We start from the raw sequence: 20859 nt of genomic DNA, 5'->3' as shown, positions 1-20859 counted from the left end.
CCCCTTTTTGTTTTTGTTATGATATCCGAAGACTGAACAAGATATTAAAAATGACTGGTCAACTCCGTAGTAACCATAGCAGTGGCAGGTATAAGATGGCTCGGTAGCTCCATCAATTATCTATTGGATCTGGTATCCCATATTGATTTAAGTCACATAAACTGTATGACACAAGGTTACCAAGATCTGACGAGGGGGCACAAGGGACATCGAGGTAGAAATTCATATGTTGTCCAAATTTCGAATATAGAACTAGTTAGTTAGAGAAATAGTGGAGAGAGTCGAGAAGCAGTTTGAGAAGCAGTTTACATAGGTTTCCACGTGGGAGAAGGTACATAATACTCCGTACTCCGCAAATATAACCCGTGCGTACCTGTTGTTAAGTGAAGATTGGAGCTAGAAGTCGCTACTTGGCTGCTTACATAGCAGTTAAAGTTGTCGGGTAATGCACCTAAATGACTACCTAGAACGTCCGGGGTAGAAAGACCACGGTTCATGTTAACTTACTACCTACATTACATGTAAGTAAGGGATACATAAAGAGCAGGGGTAGCGATACGCGTGATACCCCTAGAATATCAAGTACTTTCTTGTACCCCATCCAATCAGATGTATTGTACATTATACATAGTACCTAGGTAGGTATGTAGGTATAGCCAAGGGTCTACCTGTAAGGTACCTAACCTAGTAGGTACATGTAGTGCTCCATTTTGCGGCTCAACCATTGATGTTTGACTACTAAAAGGTTGACTAAAATGTTGACTAAAATAGTTACTTCCTAAGACCTCTTCAATCACTTCTTCATCAATTACGCATCGCCGTTCAAATCCTACAGAATCATCTAAGACAAGCCGTCAGCATCGTTATTTTTAAATTCAACGTGCCACCGAAGACCGTTAGATCTTAGAATCTAAAGAAGGTCTAACTAGGTTATACCTATGACTCGCATTTCTCGGATGATGCACTTGGCCCTCGCGTTAAATGTCCTGCGGCTGATTCGTCAATAATTTCCCTAATATGTGTTTGCCATTTTACCGTCGCTGCATATGACTTTATATGGTCCTAAACCATCTCCAAGGGAGCTCAATTTAGTACTTACGATCTGCATGTAGTTAACTCCTTTCAACTAAGACTTCTACAACCTCACATGCCTCGTAGCCCATACTACCGTCACGTCACGGTCGACACGAATCGACTTATACTCAAATGGAACTTTTTAATCTACCAACGCCAATTTCAAATGCCGGCAGTATTGTTTTCTCGCTTTCGGCATTTCAAAAACAAGTCGGGGTTTCCTTTACTGGGCGCGTGTTTGCTCTTGCAGAGACGTTAGATATTCCTACTCAAGATCTTCTGTCCTCTTTTGGATCTGGAAACTGACAGTCCGCTAGGTTCATTCAGACCCCAACATTCACTCGAGGTCATACTTACCCATGTACTCATCCCAATGGGTTGGATTCTAAAGTTTTACATTGACAACTCCCGCATCGTCGGGTGTGCTGCCCGAGTTAACCTGTCTATAGACTTGAATACCCCCAGTCCGTTATTAGACAGTCTGGGGCATGTCTGGTTTCAGGGCATTGGATATGTCACCGTGTCATAGTGTCCGTGACACGTTTCTAGACTTCTTCTTCTACATGTCAGCGCCGATATGTACACTCTGGCCAGGTGAGTCGTTGTCATGAGCCTGATGGGTCGGGTTTTGTTAGCTATCCTATCCCCAGGCTGAAAGGTTCCCTTGCTTATATAAATCCGAGTCACGATCTTACCGGTGGCATGTTTTGGTAAGTGGACCCAGATCTGATGAAGCACAGTATGTTGTAATATAAGTATTGTTATTGTGATTTGTATACGCTAGAATTTCCTACTTAAATAGCAATGTGGCGTGCTCTCTTGTGAGTTTTCCTCTCCATCCTCAGTACAGGCACATTCTTGTCTCATTCCTTACCCGGCCATCACTATCATGACCGTTGGACAACCAAAGACGGCGCTATCCGCTACCCGGGAGAAGCCCGGAATCCATTCGGTAAGTGAAGGCGCAAAGGATGCCTTCAATCATCTCTTGAAATCCGTCAAGACAGAGCTTCCAAGAGGGTTCCTACGATACTCCGAGAATGTCAAGTTCTTGAGATATTCTCGTACCGGGGATACGCCGTGTTTTCCGTGCCCCTTGCGTGAACAAGAAGCAGTAGCAGCACTTAAAGCATTGGAAGGATGCGCCGCTGCTGCGATTGCAGATATCCGGGGGGAGAAACGTGAGAGATCGATTGGCGTCACCCTAGAACGTGTGACATCCTTTTTAATGTCTACATATCTCACCAATATCGACGGCTTGGATAAATGCAACCCCAAAGTCAAGGAACGAATTCCGAGTTCGTCTCACATGATCTCCATTAGGTAAACTTCAGAAGCTATCTAGCTAACTACAATGTTAAGACACCGATCTAAACCAAGCTCAGTCAAATCTATATCGGCGCCTATCAGCAGGCCTATACGAAACAAGGAACCGGGGCGAGTACTATCACATCCACGGATCATTGGAAGCCACCAAATCCCTAAAGATGATTGGTCTTCCTGCTTTTTCCCCCGGTCTAACAGATTACCGTGATTGTATTAGCACTATCGAGGGGGCAGTCAGGCAGTTTTCCGGAGCTGAATTAGAAAAGCTGAATCGAGAATACCGTCAGGCAGGTGCCCCCGTCCTCACCAATGAAAAGTTCCAGGAGAGCGACCATGGCCAATCGATGGCATCTCTTCCATTATTTACCGTAAAGCCCTTGAGCATTGACACGCCACCTGTCCCATTTACGGAGCAATCCATTTACGGGCCAGGTCAGTGTCTGCAGGGACTTCGTGTTATCGAACTGTGTCGGGTAATTGCAGGACCAACCATTGGTCGATCCCTAGCAGCGCATGGTGCCTCTGTCTTGAAGGTTACATCGTCGCAGTTACCAGATGTCCCATTCTTCCAATTGGATGTCAATATCGGGAAACACACGACATCATTACATCTCAAAAACGCAGAGGATGTCGAGGTTTTCGAGTCTCTCCTCGAGACAGCCGATGTGATCATCGATGGGTACCGACCGGGCGTTATCGCGAGGCTCGGTTATCGTCCCGAGGATCTTGCAGCGAAAGCGGCTCAACGCGGCAGGGGTATCGTCTATGTGGCAGAGGACTGCTTTGGCGGTATCGAAATTGGCGCCGAATGGGCGGGCCGTCCGGGTTGGCAGCAAATCGCCGACTGCGTCACAGGCGTGGCATGGGAGCAAGGTAGGTTCATGGGACTCAACGAGCCGGTCATCCCACCTTTCCCCATGTCCGACTATGGCACAGGGTGCGTCGGTACTGTTGCGGCGCTCTCGGGAATCTATCGTAGGGCTACGCAAGGTGGTAGCTGGATTTGTCGAACTAGTCTATCGCAGTACGACATATTCCTTCTATCTCTCGGCACGTACCCGACTGAGGTCCAGAACCAGCTACGCCGCGAGCACGGTCCTAACTTTTTTGAGCTACGTCACAATGATTCTGTTGACGAGATTAGCCGGCGAGCCCTAGCCAGTGTCAAGTCGCTGCATCCGACGCTCTTTGCTAGCCATCTCATGCAGAGCGCGTATAGCGAAGGGTTCGGCGGCATTGTAGCCTGGCCGAAAGAGCCACTAGCAGTGAGTGGAATTCAGATCGGCTACGTGAGGCCGACACGACCGAATGGCTATGATAAGCCTACTTGGGAGCATTGGGAGAGAGACGAGTCTCTATTGGATGCCTGATATATTGTTGCCCAAACGGAAGCTTGCTTACTGATGGTTTACGAAGGATATGATGTGGTCACACGGCAGTAGCGGCGGTTTTCGTGCCTTTTTTATCATAGCGGGCGTCGTGGTATCAGTTGTAACTAGCGTTGCATGAAGATGCGTGTGTTATATGAAGTCAGCAGCTGGGGGTTATCATCCCCAGTGTGATATTGAAAATGTATCGCCACTATTGAGAATAACATCATACACGTACGCTATTTCCTTACGGTCATCTTCTAATATAACGCTCTCTTGATATCATGCTCTAGACGATATAGCGAATTTTCAAATTTATATCTCTCTCCTGAACGTAATTTATACTAAAACCTAAAGACTAAACTAACAGTGCCTAATGCTGTTAGTTCTCAACAACAGATGAAAAGACCTAGTTTCTCGAAGTATAAGTACCTATTTTCCACAGTGAACTAAATTATCCCTTCTGAATATGGATAGGGGAACGTGGTTGGGAGAACACCAAGTGCACAACATCAGAATCAACACGTGACCCAATACGCAGACGAGGGAGAACCTACAAGATCGCATATGATAGCCTAACAGGTAATGGCGGTGATACGGACCTCTTAGGTCGGGACCGAAGGGATTGGATAACCTGATTTGCTCACCTTTCTACCCTATCATTGATAACCTATTTTGACGTTGTAAGCACGGAGCAAGAGTATAGTGGTCTGTGGGCAGCATGAAGTCATTTGTGTGATAGAAGTAACTTGGTAGTTGTGACAAGCAAGATGAATCGCGATGTTTCACCACAAGATCTTCTATCTCACGAATACTGTAATAGGATCAAGAAATTGCTCTCCATAGGACGGACTCGTCAGCTTTCGCACAAGTTCCACTGAATCTTCCTCCCCCCCCCCCTTTCCCCCTATTCCTCATAGTATAACTGCGAACTATAGTGCGAGCGCACAGTTCGTAGATGGTGGCCGGTTTATTGTGACAGGGAGGAGCAGATAAGACGTAAATGACAATAAATGTTCCCAAGACTGGAAGAAGTATAGCCATACACGTACAGAATACCAAAGAAATAATACCCCATCCTCAAAACGAGCCTCTTACCGCGTACGAAGCCATCGTACATCGGCAAATCACATATGACGCGTCCTCGAGTTCGCATGAGAGTCAGGCGGTCTGATCTGCCCTACGCAGCCATAATATATATTACCCTCTCTCTCTCACCCACCAAAAAAAACAAATATTAACCCGATAATCAATGCACCAAACACCTATAGTCTATTAGCTGCCAAGCCCAGCTGTCGCCGGCTACATGCAGGCAGGGGGGAAGCCTTCCAAACCAACGAGTAAGCTCATTACGTCGCCAGCCATTCGCTCGTATTGTCTTGGATTTGCCGAGGCAGGCATAGGCGAATGCGAACGAAGCCACCGATTTATGTAGATAGGTAGATAGGTAGATAGGTAGGTAGGTAGAGGTAGTCAGTAACTAAGTAGGTTGGGTGGTTAGGTAGCTAGCTAGGTAGGTCGCTCGAACACTGCAGGGTTCGAGAGATCACAGGCCGGATATGTGGTGCACTACTAGATATGTGGAACGATCGCGGTATGCCAGCCAAGATGTCAGGTCGTCCAGTGCAGCAGCCCTACATCATCATACTTTACCTACTACCTACTACCTACTACCTACATAGGAATCAAAATGCAATGCCCCAGATATATTTTGGTGCTCCGTCTCCGAACGCACCGAAGCCATGGATACGGATATTCCGCGAAGTTATGACCTATCACTATTTCCCTTGTCATATATCCTTCTGTTCTGTAACCTCTGAACTCGGTAATTATCTATCAAAATCCAATACTATGACGTATATTCTAACTCGTCCGCTCGTTCACATTGCCATACCACATAGACGATATACATACCTACATAGGCATACTGTACGCGCCCATCCCCTGTCGCGAGCCGAAACTATACCCACGGAATGGCGTGACTGGGATACGAAGTAGCATGCACTATAAAGCCTCTCGACACGGAGATTATATAGACGCCATTCTGTCAGCGCCCATTTCGTATTCGACGGCTAGCATACAGACAGCGGGCGTTGGCATTTTCGAAGACACTGGCTGCGCCACCCCTTTCTCGAGGGCACATACCGACCACACATACCTGTGTTAAGAACGAACGCCCATCGCATTGTCGGACAATTATCACTTACCGCTGACAACGGCCTCTTGCATCAAGTCTCACTTTTAATCCATCGCCCCCTTTTTGCTGCTGTTAACCGAAAAGGGGTATTGAAAACATCTGATTCCAATCCATTGACTATGTATTATTTATTTTGTATATGTCGGAATTAGCTAGCTACCTAGGTTAGGCAATTAGAAGTTTTAAAATGTAATGAGTTTCTAAATCCACGTAGCTGAACTTTGGCACGGTGTACAAAAAGAAAATAAATCGAGATGAGGGAACGTCAAGACAAAAAAGAAAAGTATATTCATTACTATAACAAACCGACGCAAAAATATAGTCACGCCGTGGATCGAACACGGAACCTTCTCGGAACTTTGAACACATCAATGTGAACGAGAAATCATAACCATTAGACCACGCGACTCGTTGGAATTTTGTGCTATTATTAGCTTACTTGTAGGTTGACAGCTTAGTCGGCAGTTTTGGGTTTCCCTAGCTTACTTCTGCTCGGCCGGTCTTTCAAAGCTTGATGACTAAAGCGGGGCTCTTGGATTTATCTTTCTCAAAAGGGAGAAGCGGTCTGAGGGACTGGCCTATCACAAATGCGACAATGTTGCTATCGAATTCCTATTACAAGATAACCTCCGAATGTAGGACGCAAAAGAAGCAAAGAAGCAAACGCTGGGGAGCATCTGAAGTCCAGGTTCCTATTTAGGATATCAGGCTCTAGCGACACCGGTTGAATCGACGATAACGTCACAGTAGACAGCTTTGGTACAATACTCCCACCGAGAATCAATCTCGAAGAACCAAAGTATGGAAAAATTGGAAAATTAACCCAGACGAATAATCAACATTTTCAACGATCGACTGGGATCGTAGCATTGCGTCGGCCCGAGACAACGCTACAGCTACAGCACGACTTCATAACTCTTATATCGTAGACCTTGTGCTATGAATAATTCGTAGCGCTATCGGATTTGAGTTCGTTGATATCTGATATATCTATTCTAAGTGATGCAATTAGTCTATTGCGACCTTGATTATCAAGAAATGCCTGCCTCCTGATAGGATGGAGCCCGGCCATCGATGCCTAAGGGGGGACATCGGAGCACCGTTCCCGTTCCAGTCCCCGAAAATAGTTGACCGCAAGACGTCGGCAGTCTTGGTTCGCCTATACGATCGGCCGTATACATACTCAAACCTATACGTTATATCCCTCTAAGGACGCCCTCGTGGTGGAGTTGTAATATTTCATAATGTAGACTGCATGAACAACAGTATAGTGTAAAAAGCGATGTCGGAGCGTCTCGAATACTGTGATAATTTGAGTTTAGGGGCGTATGTCGCTTTGGGAGCTTATATTGTCTGAACGCGCCGTAAAGTTTTGGCTATGAACATATATAGCTACCTACATATAATCCGACCTGTCCCTAAACCGAAATCTTGTTAATAATAATGGGCATTCCTAAATCTTGCCAGTAAAAATACCGATGCGTTTGATCATACCTCATCAATAAACATGATGATAACATCCTCCTCAGAGGGAAGCTCGAGCTCCCAGCCCGAAGCGAAGAATAGCTCTACAGTCCTCGTAAGAGAAGATGCCACAAAAATGGACGTTCCTTCGGATACTATACCTCTTGACGAGCCGCTAGATGGAGGGTGGCTTGCGTGGTCTCAAATTATACCGGCCCACATCGCCAATATGATGTCCTGGGGTTACGGCACGGGTTTCTCAGTTTTCCAGCTCTATTATAAGCAGACGTTGAATCTACCGGCCTCGCAAGTGTCTTGGATAGGCTCGATACAAATATTCTTATGTTTCCTCGTCGGGATGATATCCGGACGACTGTCAGACGCAGGATACCCGCGGCACTTGTATGCTATTGGAGCTGTAATGTGCATATTTGGCATGTTCATGACCAGTTTAGCGAACACGTACTGGCAGATTCTGCTTGCGCAAGGGTTCTGTCAGGGCATCGGTGCTGGGTTGATGTTCATGCCCGCGACTGCAAATGTCGCTACATACTTCAAAAAGAAGCGCTCGCTTGCCGTGTCCCTCAACGGATGCGGATCGAGCAGTGGCGCTATCCTATACCCAGCCCTTGTCCAATTCTTGACACCCAAGGTTGGCTTTCCGTGGGCAGTTAGGATATGCGGATTCATAAGCATTGCTTTGGCTATCGCTGGATTCAGCCTCTTGAAGCCGCGGAAACTGCGGAGAGTCCCTGCGCCGCTTCTCGACCTGAGTGCCTTCAAGAACATCCCATATACCTTGTTCACCGTGGGCGCGTTCCTCATATATTTCTCTCTATTCACAATGTTAATATACGTGAGTCCCTAACCATTTCGGTTTGATAACAACATGTGGCTTGGATGCTAACCATATTCCACCAGATTAACTCGTTTGCTCGCGAGAGTATTGGACTAAGCGACCTAGAGTCCATTAATTTCGTGCTCATTAACAATGCAGTTGCCATGCCCGCGCGCCCCTTGTTCGGCTACATCGCCGATCGTTACGTCGGCCCTGTTGATATTTATGGCCTGAATTGCCTTGCCTTGGGGATCATGGCGTTTGGTTGGATAGGTGTCCATAAGCGGGCAGACATGTATGCTTATTCTGTCGTCATGGGGTTTGTGAACGGAGCTGCTCAGGGAATATTTTCGAGTGCAGCTAGCAGCTTTGTTGAAGACGTGGGGAAGATGGGGACGTGGATCGGCATGGCGTTTGGCCTTTGCGGCTTTGCTACTCTGTCCGGACCTCCTACTATGGGCGCCATCATTGATGCAAGCGGAGGGAAATACATATGGGCGCAGATTTGGGCGGGATCAACAATTGTTATTGGAAGCACAATAATCCTCATAACATCTAGACTGGTAGTACGGAAGTCGAGGAAAGCAAGCATGGTATAAAACGGGGTGGGCGTGGAATCTCAACCCAAATCTTTTCAGAGGTTGAAGCGGATCATATGTCTATAGTAACTGACTATATTGCCCTAGGGCTGTGACTAGGGCGACCGAGCAGGTTATTTATAAGTCAAATAAATATATGGAAAGGGATAGTCTTCCCATAATAGCTAATGATAGACCAGAGATTAAAGAGGACCACACATTACCTTTTGAAATAGAGCCGACCTTTTCGATTGTTTCTTCTAACGCTCATTATTAGAGACTAAGGAAATACCCTTACACCTACCGTTTATTCCGACTCTTTCTAGTGGCGAGAATGTCATCGCAGAGGGAGGCCTCGAGGCACTTATACACACATTGTGTGGTTTGTTTACAGGATGACGATGATCACGAGACCTACGGATGTGAATTGGAGGGTTTTGTGGCTGAGTGGCTGCGCCACAAGCCACATTAAGTTCCATAACTGCCGCTAGCATGGAAGATAGGGGTCCATTCTCTACATAGATACATGTTACGCATAAAGCACGGTAGATCGATTAACCTTAAATGGGTTAATGCGTTTAATTTGCCGTTTGACATCATCATTTCTCTAACTTGGATGACTTGGCTGGCTGCCTCTCGTATTGGCGCATAACAGCACCAATCACCTAAGTTAGGGAAAGGGAAAACTTGAAAAACGTCACAACCACATTCAGGGTTACGTATGTACCTAGATAGACCGCTATTGTCTCGTTAGTTGTCATTACAAGTTTCAATAAATAAAGGTCTTTCAATCTTCCCTTTGTTCCCACTGCTCTGAGGGAGACTTTACTATTTTGAAAAGTGTCTTGGCTGCGAATGCGCAACTAACAAGTCGCTTGAAGTCAACAAGCAACAGCGGTATATGATCTAATAGGTAGGTATTTACCAACTATTTTATACTTATCGAACGACACGACAACCGCGTCTTCCTTATTTAATCGACTTCTTCGACAATATTTAACAGCTCTCCACCAATACATCTACCATTAGACAATCAATTCTACTTCGATCCTAAGAACAAGATGGCGGGCGTTATCGCGAAATTTGTATCGAAAAAGATCCTTAAGGAGACAGCAGGGAACCAATTCGGAGCGGCAGTAAGCGGCATGATTTCTTTTTGTTACTGCTATTGACCTAATAGCATAAACTCGGCATTAGGTCAATTGCAAAGCAAACGATACTAACATGATATAAATCAAAGGACCCATACTTCGAACAAGTTCCAGCGACAAGGCTTGATGGCACACCAACAGGGAAGTTTAAGAAGGTCCGCAAAGCCTTACCGCCTGGCCTTTCGGAGCACGATGCGAAGATCTTGACCAAGGTGAAGAGAAGAGCATACCGACTAGATATGAGCTTTGGGAGCTTCATGGGGTTGAAGTTTGGTTGGGGCAGTGTTATCGGTATCGTCCCTTTGTGAGTAACTCGGCTCGTTCATGGATATATTCACGTGCTAATAAATATATCTAATAGTGCTGGAGATGTCGTCGATGCCCTTCTCGCGATGATGGTAGTCCGTACAGCCAAGCAGGTTGAAGGAGGGCTTCCGGTTCAGATATGGGCCTGGATGTATGTGCTGGTGTTGATAGATCTTATCGCCGGGTTGGTCCCGTTTGTCGGAGATATTGCCGATGCCGTCATTCTTGCCAACACACGTAACGCAGTGGCATTAGAAGATTATCTACGAAAGAAAGGCAAGAAGAATCTTCGCGCTAGTAAATTGCCGGTGCCAGATTTGGACCCCAGCGATGCGGCCGAGTTTGATCGATTTAATTCGGAGTCACCTGAGCACGCGTCGTCTCGAGCTACGCGTCAAGGTGAAAGGTCTAGAGACCAATTACGAACAGACCATGTTCCCCAGGAAACCGGTGTCGCAACCGAATTGGCCCAACCGTCACAACCCGCTCGAGTCAGGGTTCATGACGATCGACGAGGAGGCTCGAGCAGAAGTTTCTTTGGGTTAGGTAGCAAGAGATCTCGTCCAGCTGATATCGAGGCTGGTAGACGGAACTAGGGACCCGCTAACAATTACGAGCTGTGGGGTTCAATTAAGAAGATCAGATCGCGTTAATTACTTTGGAGGGGCTTCTTCATACGCGTCACGATACTACGAGTTTGGTTTCTCCGTACGAGACCGTTTACTATTATTGTTCGATTTGGCTTTTATGCTTTTGACTATTCTTGATTATTTCGAAATTGGGACACGACAATGCATATGATGCATAATGTAGGATGAGCATAGCAGGTCTAGGTGCAACGGCAAATTAAGCAGACGAATAGATGAGACTAAGATACCATATAAACATTATGTCATAATGGAGGGGGGTTCATATTTAATGAGATGGCAGCTATTAGTACTAGACTTTTATGAGACAATGGATTGGATTACACTATTTGAAACAACGAGTTCTGTTACTCTGGAGCACGACTCAATGGCACGACTCAACACATAGCCTATCGTATATCTGGTATGCCTCGTAATCCGAGGACAGTAACCCACAAGACCGATATTAGGTCCGGAGTCAAACAGTCCAAAGTCGATGATGATTCGCAGTGACAAGTAATCATTAGCTGATCTTGAATCAGCTAACCTATGTAGAAACTAGGGATCTCACCCATACCCCTTTCGGTTGCTTGTTTATCTGATGACTGTGATCTGATAATCCTAGTTGGTGTAAATATCCCTGGTTTGTGACACATGAAGCCAGTGCCGAGAGGACCGAGCTACATTTCTAAGAAGAACCTTTGAAAAGGGAACAGCTGGGTTAGCTGCAGGGACAATTACATATAGGCCAATTGCATCAACAGCTCTTATTTGTTTTAGTACCTTGCACTGTACCTTGTATGGTAAGTGTACCTAGGTACCTAACCTATATATTTTTTAGTGCGGCGTGGGTACTTTCCTCATAGTGGAAGCTGCAACCCCTGGATAACGCGTGAAAAAAAGTGGCGGGGTTTAAGACGCGTTTTTTTTATCGCGTCGATCCCAGTTAATTTAACACGTGACTCGGCGCAAGACAGCTTTTAAAAGATCTTAGATCCGACTTATTCTAACTAAACACGCTTCTTGTCCTTGCATCCCAACAACAACGATTACTTCCACTTAACGCGTGATTATCATTCTTACTCGGTGATCATTGCAAGTCAATTGTCTATTCCCCTTGTCCAATTTACAATTGCAATTCCTACTTTCAACCTCACATCTTCACAATGGCCTCTAACATCACCCCCTCCAAGAAGGTACATAACGTTACCCTCCTAGTTATTTTCATGCCATTGGAAAAAATTGTTGCTAACTCATCATGCTATATAGGCTGCCTCTGCCATGGAGTCATTGAACATGGACTCTCCCATCAAGAAGCTGGACTTCTCCGCCGGCAAGGAGAACGCCCCTTTCGACTCCAACATCGATGCCCTGGCCAAAGAGATTGATTCACACCAACAAATTGAAAAGAGGCAAGAAGAGAAGGTTGCTGTTGCGCCTACCATTAGGCCTGAGGAGGCTGATGAGCCCATCCTACAAGAGAACCCTCAGCGGTTCGTCCTGTTCCCCATCAAGTACCATGAGGTGAGTAACGCGTCTTAGACGCGTAAAGTGTTTTTTTACGTGTCATATACTAATTTACCCCACAGATCTGGCAGATGTACAAGAAGCACGAGGCGTCCTTCTGGACTGCCGAAGAGATCGACCTGTCCAAGGATCTTCACGACTGGAACAACAGACTCAACGATGACGAGAAGTTCTTTGTCTCTCACATCCTTGCCTTCTTCGCTGCGTCAGACGGCATTGTCAACGAGAACCTGGTTGAGCGATTCAGCGGCGAGGTTCAGATCCCTGAAGCACGATGCTTCTACGGTTTCCAGATCATGATGGAGAACATTCACTCTGAGACTTACTCTCTGCTCATTGATACCTACATCAAGGAGCCCGCCCAGAAGACTCATCTCTTCAACGCCATTGACACTAGTAAGTTCACTTTATCCCGCATCTAAACTACCACATGACTAACCTTTGTCTAGTCCCCTGCATTCGCAAGAAGGCGGATTGGGCTCTGCAATGGATCGCTGACAAGAACTCTACCTTTGCTCAGCGTTTGATTGCTTTTGCTGCTGTTGAGGGTATTTTCTTCAGCGGTGCTTTCGCTTCTATCTTCTGGCTAAAGAAGCGTGGCCTCATGCCTGGTCTCACTTTCTCCAACGAGCTCATCTCGCGTGACGAGGGTCTACATACCGATTTCGCCTGTCTTCTCTTCACACACCTCAAGAACCGGCCCGGCAAGGACGTCATCGAGAAGATCATTAGAGACGCTGTCACCATAGAGCAGGAGTTCTTGACAGAGGCCTTACCTTGCGCCTTACTCGGCATGAACTCCAACCTGATGAAGCAGTACATCGAGTTCGTCGCCGACCGCCTACTAGTCGCTCTCGGCAACGAGAAGATCTACCGCTCTTCCAACCCATTCGACTTCATGGAGAATATTTCCCTGGGTGGCAAGACTAACTTCTTCGAGAAGCGTGTTGGTGACTACCAGAAGGCAGGTGTCATGGCCAGCACTAAGAAGAACGACGACGCAGCTACCCCTGCAGAGAACGAGAACGGAGGCGATTTCACCTTCGACGATGACTTTTAAGCTTCTCATCAGCTTGATGATCTCGCGCCTCTTTCTCTTACGTCCTTTTTTCGATACCCCCTTCTCTCATTCTCGATTAGATCCGCCCTCATGTAATACTATATTCACGCTACTTCCTTCAACGCCATTCCAACTTGTTAGAGCTTAGAGGGTCTTAATACAAAACTATAGACCGGCGAGCAATTGTCTCGGCGGTACAATTACGGTTGGATCCATCGACCGGGTGGTCCCCCTTGGATCTTCAACCCTATTTTTCCCTTTTTATCTGTCACGATAGGGTCATAATCACTGGGCGTTACGGCGTTGCTGGCCTCTTTACGAAGAGATGGCCCACGGAGGAATGAAACAAACAATAAGCTCCGAATGGATGGTCGGACGGATGGGGCAAATGACTTGATGCACGAGACGCGGACGTAGTGATAGCTCAATTGATGCAAATGATGAAGACATACTATATTGGTATCATGTGATTCGGTGTTGAGTGATAATTGAATTGTAGGGTAATGTTGCTCTACTGCTGTGTTCGTATTTGTAGGTTCATTGGTATGTGTCCGTTCAAGCACTAGGCTTTCCCATACAGCCTGTCTCGTAATCAAAGCTTTAATCAAGCTTTGAATATAATTCCAACTATAAGTAACCTTATAGCAATGCTATGATGTAATGCATGGGACTGTCCGTCTCTCTATGTAGTATCTCTTTTCGATCGGATACAACCCAACGTAGACTTTCCAATCCTTCTCTTCCCTCCCTCCCTCTGCATTTATTCATCATCCATTTCCTCACTTCTTCCCACGCTTCTTCTTCCCCTTCCCACCACCACCACCTCCTCCCGCTTGTCCCTGTGCCTGTCCCGGCGCCTTTCCACCACCTGTACTCCCTTCCGGCAGCGCAGGCCCCCCCACATCCTCCGCCCTCTTCTCGTCCGCCGGGGTCCCCGCCGCAAGCGGCGCATCGGCCATGACCTCGTCGGCGGCCTCGGGCAGGGGCAGCGCGGCCATGCGCGCGGCCAGCGGGCGGCCCAGGCTCTGGATCAGGCGCGATACTTCGGCGGCCTTGGTCGTGCGGTACTTGAGACAGGCGCCGGAGTGCGGGTCGTAGGTCTTGAGGGTGAGGGAGCCGCGGGGCGCGGCGGGAGCGGTGTCGGTTGTGGGGGGGGAGGAGGAGGAGGTCGGCGCTTTTTTGGCGCGGCGGGGCTTGGGCTTGCTGATGTGGTATTTGGTTGTGATGCGTGTCTGGGTATAAGAGTTAGTTGGTTGGTTAGTAGGTTGGTTAGTTAGCTACCTAGCTAGGAGGACTCTAGTGCTGAGGATTTGAGATGGAGTGGGATGGGTGGTGAGGGGAGTGCTGCTGCGTTGTTGTAGTTATGTACAAACGGTGCGGTACGTTTGGGAGTAAAGAGCAATAGAGGCAGACGTACAGTTGTTGGCCGCGCTTCAAGGAGGAGTGAAGACTGGTGCAGCCATTCCTGGCTCGTGGCGAAGTATGGCATCGCGAGTGAGTGCCGCTTTGCTGCGGAATAAAATGTCGTTGGTTGTTCGTATAATAGTATGTGGGATATTGGCTGATTAAGGCACTTCTGAGATCTTCATGGTGGTTATAGATATACGATTTCGTGTCGTCGAAGTAGATTGTGGAGCTGGACTTTGAACTTTGGCACTTTCGTCCAATCGAGTGACGATGAAGTTTGGTACATGCCTTAGGTACATACTATGTACATACTATGTACATACCTATTGGTGGTGGGCGGTGGGTGTGGGGCTCAAACAGCTAGACAGGGATCTAGAGCTCTATGAAATCTCGCGGGGTAGCTCGAGCCTCATTTAAATTATACAAGTACTTCATAATTGCATACCGAGGTAAAAGGTACCTAGGTAGTTATTTAATAATGGGATTTTAGAAGCATCGCATCTTTAGGGTAGCCAAGTGTTTCACTTGGAAATACTAATCGTCACAAAATATTACGTCTTATGTTGTGAGACATGTCAAAATTTTATATTTCATACAAGCATCTATAACAAGAAGTTGCCAAGACGATGCCCTTTTAGACGCCTTTCGCAATGCAAAATGGGGGGTATCTTCCGTACCTAAGCCAGCCGCATCCTCACTCTCCGTTTATTACTTATGCTACTTCATGATGGATCATATGTCCATCCGCTGTTGGCCGACAATCGTCTTCATTCAAGTTCACATGATCGCAATCATAGATGGAGGCATCGACATCGACGTTGACGGATGAGTCTCCAGCCGCCTCCTAGGCATGCGGATCCGGTAACCAGAACACTAGGTCTTGATCTGCCGTCGCGAAGAAGTTGAACCGGGGGTTGATGGCAACTACTGCTGCGGGCCTCTCATCTTCTAGTACGTGAACTGGATCCAAGATCTTATCAGACGCATTACCTAGTGTATCCCACACCATAACTCCCTTCCTCCCACCGCCGACGACGAATCTTCCGTCATGTGTGAAGCAACAGTCGCCGCTACTCTCCACGCTAGCACCACTCGGGCCGCCCCCATTAAGCATGTATTCTTCGCCAGGCGCCAGCCTATTACTTCCGCCTTCAGTTTTCCGTAGGTATCCTTTCAGACTGCCATTAAAGGAGTCTAAAAGGAAATGACCTCCTCCCTTCGTGCCTAGCAAGATAGAGCGTCCGTCGTTGGCAAACTCCAGTGTGGTCCAGCCCTGCATGGTATGATTAGAGTCAACTGAAGCGCATGCTTCCACGATGTCGAATTCTGCGAATGGTGCTTTATCGAATTTTCGATGGTCATAGAGCAGGACCATGCCGCTGCTGGGCGACCCTACAGCGAAGACTTGTCCACTCGGGTCGAAAGCTGCGAGATGTGGTGTGTTCAGATATAAAATTCCGGTCTCATTCTTTGTTCCGGCATTCCATAACCGTATAGTGTTGTCCTTGCTGCAGGAGATGAAGTCGTCGTTGCCGGGATGCATCGCCAAGCATGTAACAGCAGCCTGGTGGCCTTCGAAATAACGTATAAATGCATTGTCGTGAGTCGTTAGGTATCGGATAGCATCTATAAAGTATCGTTATCAGCAAGTTTCCAACTAATGACAGGCACCGAAAGCTATAGCATCCTAACCATTTTGCTTTGTACTCGCGTATATTATACTGGAGCTGTTATGTGTGAATTTGGCGTGTTTGACTCCGTATTTCTTGCTAAGGAGCTGCTTGTCGTGGCGACCCTCTCGGACCTTGTAGATCTGGATGGTCTCGTCGCTCTCGGATGTCATCAGAAGCTCTCCAGGGTCGTCATAATCGAGACTGAGAATAAAGGGTTGAGGCCGTCCATCTTTAATATCGTCGCGCCTAAATAACTGTAACCCGAGTAAGAAAAGGTTGTTAGACTGCGGGTATGTTCGAGAAGGGTACCTTTGTAGGTCTAAAGTTGTGCACGGCGTCGGAGATAGCTGATGTGCTAGGTAGACCGCCGCCTAGAGTACGAGTGATGTTGAGGGAGGTTAATGGTGTACCGTTGGCAGGCGATGAGTTATCGGGAACGTCGAGGTCCATTGGCGTGGACGCCATAATGGGGATTATTGGTGGATATTTCACCAAAACTAACTCCGAAGAATACAAGTGGCGATCTGTGTTTAGATATAGATCAATTGGGGGGGGGGATACCAGATAGATGTAACTTCGCAAGATGAAGCAACGAGGCTAAATTGCAGCCGCGCTTTAATAGTGTTTATCGTTTATCAACTAATGTCCCGAGGTCAGCAGACGAGTGCGCTACCTGTTATGTACATAATGACATAATGCGGTAGCATTATATGCTTTTACTGAGATGCATATACGCATTCATATACGCATTTATACATGCATATACTTAGGTACCTAACATAAGATAACTACCTACATCAAGCAGGAGCAACTTTCAAATATCATGCATATACAAAATGTAACAGCTTTCGCCAAAATGGACTCTGTCCTAATACTAACCAACTCACGTTCTTGTTACCTGGGCCTATGCCAGCTACCAAAGTAGCAAAGCCTATGGAAAATCAACATAAGCTTCATTATGACCGCTAACGATACCTTCACTTCTCAGCCCTTCGGGAGCAAAGTGAAACACGGCAATGACAGCATAATGGATTCATCTGTACCAGAAGCGTGGCATAAGCTCTTCGGACAATTGGTCTTGCATCGCAAAAAGGTTGCTGCTGCACAGGATGTACCCGCCTATGTGATAGCTTCAAACAAAGTCCTGGAGCAGCTAGCTAAAATCCGCCCGACTAATAAGATCCAGCTCTTAAAGGTGAAGGGCATCCGAGATCGGAAGGTTGAGGCATATGGCGACGAATGGCTAGAGATAATTGCACAAGACATTGCTAGGCATCCCAGGAAAAGCATTACTCAGACAAATCTGCCTTTGGAGCCTAAAATTGCGAATCGGGCTCCTCGTCACCCGAAAGATGATTACCAGGAGCAGCAGGAATATGGGCCATTCAAGGAGTTATATAGGCATCTAGCAGAGCACCGGAAGGCTCGTGCTGCTATAGAGGGCCGACCCGCGTTTATAGTTGCTTCTAACTCCCTCCTAGAAACCCTCGCTAAGGAGCGCCCCTCGAACCAGCGTGAGCTTCTAAATGTTCACGGCGTAGGAATAAGCAAGGCAGCTGAGTATGGGTCTGACTGGCTCCAAATAATTGCAAAGTTCAAGGCTGAGTACAAGTCTGAATCCCCCGAATCCCCCCAGCCGTCTATTACCGACACCCCTGTGCCTTCGTCTGCTACGGAGGATGTTCAACAACCGCAGCTAGGTGATCGACCATCCAAACAAAGTCGGATCAGGAATGTTGGTCGTTCGAAAGAAATCATCTTGTCACAGCCTCTACCGAGTAGCGGGCTACCATTAGAAGTTGATAGGAAGCAGTCCAATGCTGCCGAAGCGTCAGGTGAAAAAGACCATAGTGACAATTATGATGATTCAGACATCGAGGAAACATTCATGTCACTCGTCGCGCCTCGTGAATCGCCACAGCCAAAGCGTGAGCGATCCAATAGCCCGGTACATAACCCAATGAGGTAGATTTAAGTATCTGGAATACTATGTACAATTGAACGAAATAATCAGTTCTGGAGACGCTATGGGCTTGAGGTGGTATAATCGGCCATGGTTACAGTGCCATTGGGTCGAGGAATGTGGATAATATAAACTGATGTGTCCTCCATAGCCGCCCAATAGAAGTCAATTACCACTACTTCGAAGGCGAACAGGCAAGAGCCCCTGGGTGTCATCAATGCTATGACATTAGCTGCAAGGGGAATTGTTTCTATAGACCTGCAGGTAGACCTTCCTTCACACCACATTGCCAGTACGGTCCGCAGAAAAATATAATAAACATACCTAACATACCTAACATACATATATATAACTATGTACGAGTACTTCATGATAGATGTATAATTGTGAATGCTCCTTCAAAGCCACACCCATATATCACGGGAAACATCTTGAGGTGTCATTTATATAGACCTATTAGCGCTGTCTATCGAATCTCGCGCCCTTCGGATGCTACGCGTTCCTTAATTAAAGGAAACGTGCAAGATTACCGAAGAGTGCGAGATTCGCTAATAATAGAATTATATATACCTACACACCAGTCGCATTTCTTCGCCGTTTTCAGAATAGCATATTAGTCCCTTCTAGGGTAGGACAAGGCTGAATTGATCAATTATATCTGAGCTTTACCAGTTATGGTTGAGGCCGTCAGCTGCGTAGGAAGAAATCCCGGATAGGTCACAGCGCAGAGTACCATCACCTCATATGTCAAACTCGCTGACAATTAGACATTCTTACTACATGTACGCAACTTGTATATCGTAGATACTTCAACATCGTATATCTTTATATTTATGCTCATTACTAAACTCAAACTGCAATGCACGATTGAGCGTCAGATTAGCGGTGATTACTTACAGGTCTATAATCGAGACGTTATCACATATATTCTCACATCTACTATGTATAAACTCAATATCGACCCCTGAAATTTGGGGGTTACGTGCGATGCAATGCAGGTAGCATCACAGCGACTGTCAGGGGCCGGCACAGGGCATCTCGTAAGATTCGTAAGGTAGGCAGCGACAACGATGCATATAAGTGCAAATATAATGAAAATAACTCTAGATATTAGTTCATCTTCATAGTTCTCGTAGATCTACCTCTTAGAACCAAGATGCACTCGACGATGGAGGTCGCGTCGAGCACCGCACCACAGCTCGTGACGGATTCTTTGGCGCCCGAGGTAGCTCCCGAGACCTACCATCCGCAGTACTACGAGTATAAGAACTACGACGTGGCGCAACCGCAGATCAATCAGACGTCCCGTGGAGCTGAGATAGCCGGGTTGAAGAAACCGACCTTCTGGTTGCTAGTAGCTTTGTTTTCGGTGGTGGCGTTGGCGCTCGGCCTAGGCACGGGGCTGGGCTTAGGTTTGAGGAGTAATGATAGTGCAGTTAATAATACAGGTTAGACAAACTATGGTGGACGAGTGCAGCAGAGGTGGTGATTCTGACGACTCGTCTAGGTGCTTCTGCGGATGGCGAAGCTATAAGCAACGGCGTTGCTTCATCGCCGCATGCTACCCCCTTAACGACCTCATCTACGAACAGCGTATCAACTACTAGTGCCAGCAACACTAAGAGCACCGCCAGCCCAAAGAGTAGCAACACTGGTACGACAATTATAGCCGAACCGACACCGACGGTCTTAGTAGATTCCGGGTGTCCCAGCCGAAGCGGAAGTCTGATATCGGGGGAAAACCATCGGCAATACAAGGTAGCCTGCGACAGCGACTTGACGGGAACAGGCCTGGCATCACTAGTGGTGAACTCGCTCGAGGAGTGTCTTGCACTATGCGACTCGCTGAACTGGGTTCAGAAGCGTAGCGATGTTGGCTGTGTTGTACGTGATACCGATAACCACTCTCCTATTCTCCCATTCTCCTCACCTGAAAATATTTGCTGACGAATTATTAGTGGAATGAGAAGGGGGTAGTCGGGCAGGTTGCTGGTACGTGTTGGTGTAAGGGAGGCGACAATATCAAGGCTACGTCCCTGGCAGGAATTGTGGTTGCAAGTCCGGCACCATGAGAGTTCCTGTTTTTCAAAGGAGGTTGTTTTGTTGGTATACCCGTAGCATAAGTACCTAACTTACCTAACCTACCTATGTAATTCACTAATAAAAAAAGAGGTTATAAAAAACAAGTGATGACTGCCATCTAAGAATCGAATCGCTACATAGCAACAGTTACGTAATTTAGGTACATGTACAATACGAAGTACCTACAATACGTCAGAATACCTCTAGCTAGGTCCAT

At 46.9% G+C, this 20859-nt stretch overlaps 8 protein-coding genes and 1 non-coding gene across 9 annotated transcripts; 6 read left to right on the top strand and 3 right to left on the bottom strand.

The window, feature by feature from the left end:
• Nucleotides 1-1783: 1783 nt before the first annotated feature.
• F4813DRAFT_168371 (CoA-transferase family III) lies at nucleotides 1784-4077 on the top strand. Its single transcript, XM_049239158.1, has 2 exons — nucleotides 1784-2372; nucleotides 2437-4077. The coding sequence occupies exons 1-2, from the start codon at nucleotides 1964-1966 to the stop codon at nucleotides 3768-3770; spliced, it is 1743 nt and encodes a 580-aa protein (XP_049103640.1). The 5' UTR covers nucleotides 1784-1963; the 3' UTR covers nucleotides 3771-4077.
• A 2209-nt stretch (nucleotides 4078-6286) lies between these two features.
• Nucleotides 6287-6376, bottom strand: F4813DRAFT_t19. Its single transcript has one exon. It is a non-coding gene; the product is annotated as a tRNA-Val (tRNA).
• A 1098-nt stretch (nucleotides 6377-7474) lies between these two features.
• F4813DRAFT_385354 (MFS general substrate transporter) lies at nucleotides 7475-8868 on the top strand (the record flags this gene model as incomplete). Its single annotated transcript, XM_049246239.1, has 2 exons — nucleotides 7475-8287; nucleotides 8353-8868. The coding sequence occupies 2 exons, from the start codon at nucleotides 7475-7477 to the stop codon at nucleotides 8866-8868; spliced, it is 1329 nt and encodes a 442-aa protein (XP_049103639.1).
• A 518-nt stretch (nucleotides 8869-9386) lies between these two features.
• On the top strand, nucleotides 9387-11310 carry F4813DRAFT_345261 (uncharacterized protein). Its single transcript, XM_049241753.1, has 3 exons — nucleotides 9387-9983; nucleotides 10088-10302; nucleotides 10360-11310. Exons 1-3 carry the CDS (start codon nucleotides 9909-9911, stop codon nucleotides 10898-10900), a joined length of 831 nt encoding a protein of 276 aa, XP_049103638.1. The 5' UTR covers nucleotides 9387-9908; the 3' UTR covers nucleotides 10901-11310.
• A 636-nt stretch (nucleotides 11311-11946) lies between these two features.
• On the top strand, nucleotides 11947-13966 carry F4813DRAFT_345260 (ribonucleotide reductase). The gene is made up of 4 exons (XM_049241752.1): nucleotides 11947-12126; nucleotides 12200-12454; nucleotides 12520-12853; nucleotides 12907-13966. The coding sequence occupies exons 1-4, from the start codon at nucleotides 12097-12099 to the stop codon at nucleotides 13515-13517; spliced, it is 1230 nt and encodes a 409-aa protein (XP_049103637.1). The 5' UTR covers nucleotides 11947-12096; the 3' UTR covers nucleotides 13518-13966.
• Nucleotides 13967-14296: 330 nt separating this feature from the next.
• Nucleotides 14297-15006, bottom strand: F4813DRAFT_385351 (signal recognition particle 9 kDa protein-domain-containing protein; the record flags this gene model as incomplete). Its single annotated transcript, XM_049246238.1, has 2 exons — nucleotides 14297-14749; nucleotides 14935-15006. 2 exons carry the CDS (start codon nucleotides 15004-15006, stop codon nucleotides 14297-14299), a joined length of 525 nt encoding a protein of 174 aa, XP_049103636.1.
• A 481-nt stretch (nucleotides 15007-15487) lies between these two features.
• On the bottom strand, nucleotides 15488-17212 carry F4813DRAFT_345258 (WD40 repeat-like protein). The gene is made up of 3 exons (XM_049241751.1): nucleotides 16907-17212; nucleotides 16617-16851; nucleotides 15488-16550 (listed from the first exon to the last, which is right to left on the bottom strand). The coding sequence occupies exons 1-3, from the start codon at nucleotides 17060-17062 to the stop codon at nucleotides 15769-15771; spliced, it is 1173 nt and encodes a 390-aa protein (XP_049103635.1). The 5' UTR covers nucleotides 17063-17212; the 3' UTR covers nucleotides 15488-15768.
• Nucleotides 17213-17396: 184 nt separating this feature from the next.
• Nucleotides 17397-18896, top strand: F4813DRAFT_168175 (HRDC domain-containing protein). Its single transcript, XM_049239156.1, has one exon. The coding sequence runs from the start codon at nucleotides 17556-17558 to the stop codon at nucleotides 18564-18566; it is 1011 nt and encodes a 336-aa protein (XP_049103634.1). The 5' UTR covers nucleotides 17397-17555; the 3' UTR covers nucleotides 18567-18896.
• Nucleotides 18897-19359: 463 nt separating this feature from the next.
• Nucleotides 19360-20732, top strand: F4813DRAFT_345250 (uncharacterized protein). The gene is made up of 4 exons (XM_049241750.1): nucleotides 19360-19614; nucleotides 19675-20008; nucleotides 20068-20444; nucleotides 20519-20732. The coding sequence occupies exons 2-4, from the start codon at nucleotides 19717-19719 to the stop codon at nucleotides 20630-20632; spliced, it is 783 nt and encodes a 260-aa protein (XP_049103633.1). The 5' UTR covers nucleotides 19360-19614; nucleotides 19675-19716; the 3' UTR covers nucleotides 20633-20732.
• Nucleotides 20733-20859: the final 127 nt, after the last annotated feature.

This window comes from Daldinia decipiens (genome assembly GCF_022478715.1).
Source record: "Daldinia decipiens strain CBS 113046 unplaced genomic scaffold F4813scaffold_3, whole genome shotgun sequence".
NCBI lineage: Eukaryota > Fungi > Ascomycota > Sordariomycetes > Xylariales > Hypoxylaceae > Daldinia > Daldinia decipiens.
The sequence above is the reverse complement of the archived record's forward strand: the minus strand, read 5'-3'. Positions and strand labels throughout refer to the sequence as shown.

Bases quoted from the DNA above. Each gene is read 5' to 3' on its own strand.
- F4813DRAFT_168371 (XM_049239158.1), top strand. From the start codon at position 1,964: ATGACCGTTGGACAACCAAAGACGGCGCTATCCGCTACCCGGGAGAAG. The intron at 2,373-2,436 runs GTTCGTCTCACA...TACAATGTTAAG, and splicing joins AGTCAAGGAACGAATTCCGA to ACACCGATCTAAACCAAGCT.
- F4813DRAFT_345258 (XM_049241751.1), bottom strand. From the start codon at position 17,062: ATGGCGTCCACGCCAATGGACCTCGACGTTCCCGATAACTCATCGCCT. The intron at 16,852-16,906 runs GTACCCTTCTCG...CTCGGGTTACAG, and splicing joins ACAACTTTAGACCTACAAAG to TTATTTAGGCGCGACGATAT. The intron at 16,551-16,616 runs GTTAGGATGCTA...GATACTTTATAG, and splicing joins CGCGAGTACAAAGCAAAATG to ATGCTATCCGATACCTAACG.
- F4813DRAFT_345250 (XM_049241750.1), top strand. From the start codon at position 19,717: ATGCACTCGACGATGGAGGTCGCGTCGAGCACCGCACCACAGCTCGTG. The intron at 20,009-20,067 runs GTTAGACAAACT...CGACTCGTCTAG, and splicing joins TAGTGCAGTTAATAATACAG to GTGCTTCTGCGGATGGCGAA. The intron at 20,445-20,518 runs GTACGTGATACC...ACGAATTATTAG, and splicing joins GTAGCGATGTTGGCTGTGTT to TGGAATGAGAAGGGGGTAGT.
- F4813DRAFT_168175 (XM_049239156.1), top strand. From the start codon at position 17,556: ATGACCGCTAACGATACCTTCACTTCTCAGCCCTTCGGGAGCAAAGTG.
- F4813DRAFT_345260 (XM_049241752.1), top strand. From the start codon at position 12,097: ATGGCCTCTAACATCACCCCCTCCAAGAAG. The intron at 12,127-12,199 runs GTACATAACGTT...CATGCTATATAG, and splicing joins ACATCACCCCCTCCAAGAAG to GCTGCCTCTGCCATGGAGTC. The intron at 12,854-12,906 runs GTAAGTTCACTT...ACCTTTGTCTAG, and splicing joins CTTCAACGCCATTGACACTA to TCCCCTGCATTCGCAAGAAG.
- F4813DRAFT_345261 (XM_049241753.1), top strand. From the start codon at position 9,909: ATGGCGGGCGTTATCGCGAAATTTGTATCGAAAAAGATCCTTAAGGAG. The intron at 9,984-10,087 runs GTAAGCGGCATG...TATAAATCAAAG, and splicing joins GGAACCAATTCGGAGCGGCA to GACCCATACTTCGAACAAGT. The intron at 10,303-10,359 runs GTGAGTAACTCG...TATATCTAATAG, and splicing joins GTTATCGGTATCGTCCCTTT to TGCTGGAGATGTCGTCGATG.